Source organism: Octopus bimaculoides, chromosome 10 (genome assembly GCF_001194135.2).
Source record: "Octopus bimaculoides isolate UCB-OBI-ISO-001 chromosome 10, ASM119413v2, whole genome shotgun sequence".
NCBI classification, from domain to species: Eukaryota; Metazoa; Mollusca; class Cephalopoda; order Octopoda; family Octopodidae; genus Octopus; species Octopus bimaculoides.
Window position 1 is genome coordinate 88,536,621 of NC_068990.1, and position 3,837 is coordinate 88,540,457.

General features: G+C 31.9%; 1 protein-coding gene across 1 annotated transcript in view; it reads left to right on the forward strand.

Annotated features, from left to right (window-relative positions):
- Positions 1-3,837, forward strand: part of LOC128248841 (uncharacterized) — a 104,199-nt gene that overhangs the window by 79,804 nt on the left and 20,558 nt on the right. The window contains exons 44-45 of the mRNA XM_052970990.1: positions 870-1,037; positions 2,653-2,892. Of these exons, the coding sequence (XP_052826950.1) occupies positions 870-1,037; positions 2,653-2,892 (408 nt within the window). The remainder of the gene's footprint in view (positions 1-869; positions 1,038-2,652; positions 2,893-3,837) is intronic.

The window sequence follows — 3,837 nt, forward strand, 5'->3', positions numbered from 1 at the left end:
TGTGTGTGTGTGTGTGTGTGTGTGTGTGTGTGTGTGTGTGTGTGTGTGTGTGTGTGTGTGTGTGTGTGTGTTTGTACATATATGCACATGCATAGTTTTGTATATCCACGTGTGTGTATATGTATTTCATACATGAGGCATGTGTGAATATATGTCTGCTATGAGTGTGCATACTTGTATATTGTTTACAGTTTCATATGAGTATTTTTATTTATATAAATTCTAAGATAAGTGTATGTTTCTATATTAACTGAAGTTATATATACGTCCATGTGTATGTGTTTTCATATTTATATATATATATATTTTTAATGCATATATATACATATGCATGTATATGTATATGCGTATGTGTGTGCATGTAGAAATGTGTATATGAGCATAATAATGCATGCATGGGCACATATACGTGTATATGCATGTATGTATGTGTATGTGTGTGTGTGTGTGTGTGTCTATATATATATGTATATGTATGTATGTGCTTATGTGTCTGTGTGTACGTAGATTTTATGAACAAAGATTTTGATCTTTATGTGGTTGTATTTTTATGATATTTTATATCTTTTACTTGTATTTATTTTCACATGCCTATTAGAGTAATCTGCCGTTATTCAACGCTTATTTTCATAGCGTTTGTCTTAATAACTGATGAGGACACCTAGTAACTTTTAGTCATGATATCTGAAACTCTGAGTATTATTATAACTAATCGATTGTCCTACATTTTATATATATATATATATATATATATATATATAAAGTCTTAGCCAATATCTTTTATTCTAAATTTGTCATTATCTCCTCATTCTCTCCTTCCTTCTAACATATACTTGCAAGTGACATCAATTTTTTTTTATCAATTACAGTTGTCTCAAAAGTTGACTGTGGACCACCAAAAGACATTGTTGGTGCATCTAAATCCTACAGTACTACTACCTACAAATCTGAAGTAACCTATATTTGTCGAGAAGGAGAAGAATTAAAAGCAGTATGTAAAGAGGACAAGAAATGGGCTCCAGAAGTCTCTTGTAAAGGTAATGTAAATAGGTTTTCTCTTTTTGACTTTAACCTGGTAATTTTGTTTCAGCTTTGTGTTAAGTGTCAGAGAAAGTCTGATTGTGTAGGAGGATGAGAGCTAGTTATCCTCAGACCAGAGACCTTCCCAAATGCTTGCAACACAGTGGACTTCATCAAAGATATTGAAGAGCTAGATCACGGTATTCAGTTGTTTGATAGATTAAGTCTTCCATTCAACAACTGGAAGTATAGAATTATGTTTGTCTATCAGGCTTTCATACAGTTTCCATTTCCCAAATTTTATCCCACAAGGGAATACCTCTACAGCTATACATCATCTCATCTTTATTGTTGTTCTCTTAATTTCTAGCTTAATCTCTCTCATACATACTTTGTGCCATCATCCAAAACTTTGCATGCTACATTGCACTGAAGTCCACAATAATCTGAAAGACTCCTGAAGCACTAGTGACATTCCAGCTCACCATCTTAAATTATAGTAATACAAATAATAATAGTGGTTTCTTATTTGAGAAAACAAAAACAAACAATTTTTGATAGCAGGGATTTATTCAATTCTGTTATTTATCTGTTATTATATGTTATTGACTCCCACAAGATTAACAGCAAAATTGACATTGGCTGTTTTTGTCAACATGTCTTCCAATACTATAACAAGTATACATTTATATACTTAAAATGTAGATGAGAATGATGATGCAATCCTATATGTTTATTACAGTAATAAACACTCACATTCACTCACAGCTAGGTATGGACCACACAAACCTCATAAGTGCAGGAGAGTGGGTGGCATGAGAATTTCATGGCATAGCTTTCTGTCGTGAATAGATTATAAAATATAAATATCACCTCATTGTAATCAATTATATCTTCATTGTTTAGGTACATGGCCAAACATAATTAGAGAAAGTAGTGAGATTGTGTGATATTCATAACTTCCTCAAGGGTACTAACTGTCTATGTAAAATGGACTGAATTAAACTGAGGATCAAACTTAAATCATTGACTCACACCCCCTGTAAACATTTGTGCTAAAAGATGAACTAGGAGAATATACTCAGGATTACTTCCTGCATCAAAAACAAATAGTAAAATGACTACATATTGAGCTAAGTTGTTAAGAGCAATTAAGATTACATCCACAATGGCTGATAAATCATTACATTAATGACTTATTCTAGTCAATAAATTCAAAAAAGACCTCATAAATATAATCAGTATTTTCTTCATCACAGTAAAAGTATAATTTTTCTGAAATTACACTTCTTAGATTGTTACATTAAGTTGTGACTGTCCATACTTTATAATTATTCACTAGATGATGATGAAAGTGAGATTATTTTAGTTTTCCAAAGCAAAATATTGCAAAATTAGGGCATTGGTCAAAGTGTGTTGTGGCATTTGGTGTGGCACTTTAACGCCTGTGTTCGAATCCAGCTGATATCAACTTTACCATTCCAGAACCAATAAAATAAAATACCAGTGAAATCTAGTGGTCAATTTAATTGACCAATTCTGACCTAAAATTTTGGGTCTTTCTTTCTATCTTAGAAACTATAATCAATGTTGTTGTTGCATCCATTTATCTAAATTTTCCTTTAAATCCAGTTGCTGAGGTCCATTTTGTGAAGGTAAAAGGTGCAGCCCTGGCTGTATCTGGGAAAACATTGTGGGATAAGCAAAATGTGACAGTAGAAGTATGTGCAGAAAAATGTTTGTCTGAGAAAATTTGTTTATCATTTGAAATAAATAAAGAAAATGGAAATTGTTACTTATCAAAGCAAACTGCAGCTTCCTCCAAGAAAATAAAGAAAAGCAAAAGCAGAGATTACTATCAACGAATAAATCGTAATTATTCTTTGTCTTTTATAATTGAAATTCTCTTGTCCTTTCTTTGTTTTCTAAAATTTGTGATTCCATTTGTAAGTCATTGTATACAAACAACCATTTCTGTTAAGACACTGACAGATTTATCTAAAAGGACAAATATAAACATGTTGTAGAAATAAGCAATACTGGAAACTGTAAATACTGTTAGGGCATTCTCATACAGCATTTGTCCATATTAAACACTTTTAAGCATGTTTACAATTGTTTCTTTTTTGTGTGTTTAAGAAATGAAAGTTTTGTCATTTTTTTTAACTCTAAAGCCAGCAAGCTGGCAGAAATGTTAGCACACCAGGTGAAATTCTTAGTGGTATTTCGTCTGTCTTTTCATTCTGAGATCAGATTCTGCCGAGGTCGACTTTGCCTTTCATCCTTGAGGGGGGGGGGTCAATAAATTAAGTACCAGTTGCATACTGGCGTTGATCTAATCGACTGGCCCCTTCCCAAAAAATTTCAGGCCTTCTGCCTTGAGTAGAAAAGATTTTCATCTATATATATATATATATATAAAGATGGGAATGTGTCTCTGTGTGTCTGTGTGAATCCCTAAAACTTGAGAACTACCCAACCAATTTCATTCAAATTTTACACATGCCTTACTTAGAGTCCATGTAGTGTCATAGGCCACAAAAATTTTCAACTTCTTGCCTAGTGCGAGCCCTGAGCAATATCATATCTCCTCCACTATTTCAGTATTACGTGTCAAAAGTGAAACAATAACATCTCTCTATTGCAGTGTCAGATATTTTCACTTTAATAGTTTCCCTTTAATACTGAAGCTATTAAAGTGAAACTATTATCTCACCTATATACAAGTATACATACATATATACATACATACATTTATATATATTATATACATATATATATATATATACATATATATATATATATATGTATATATAT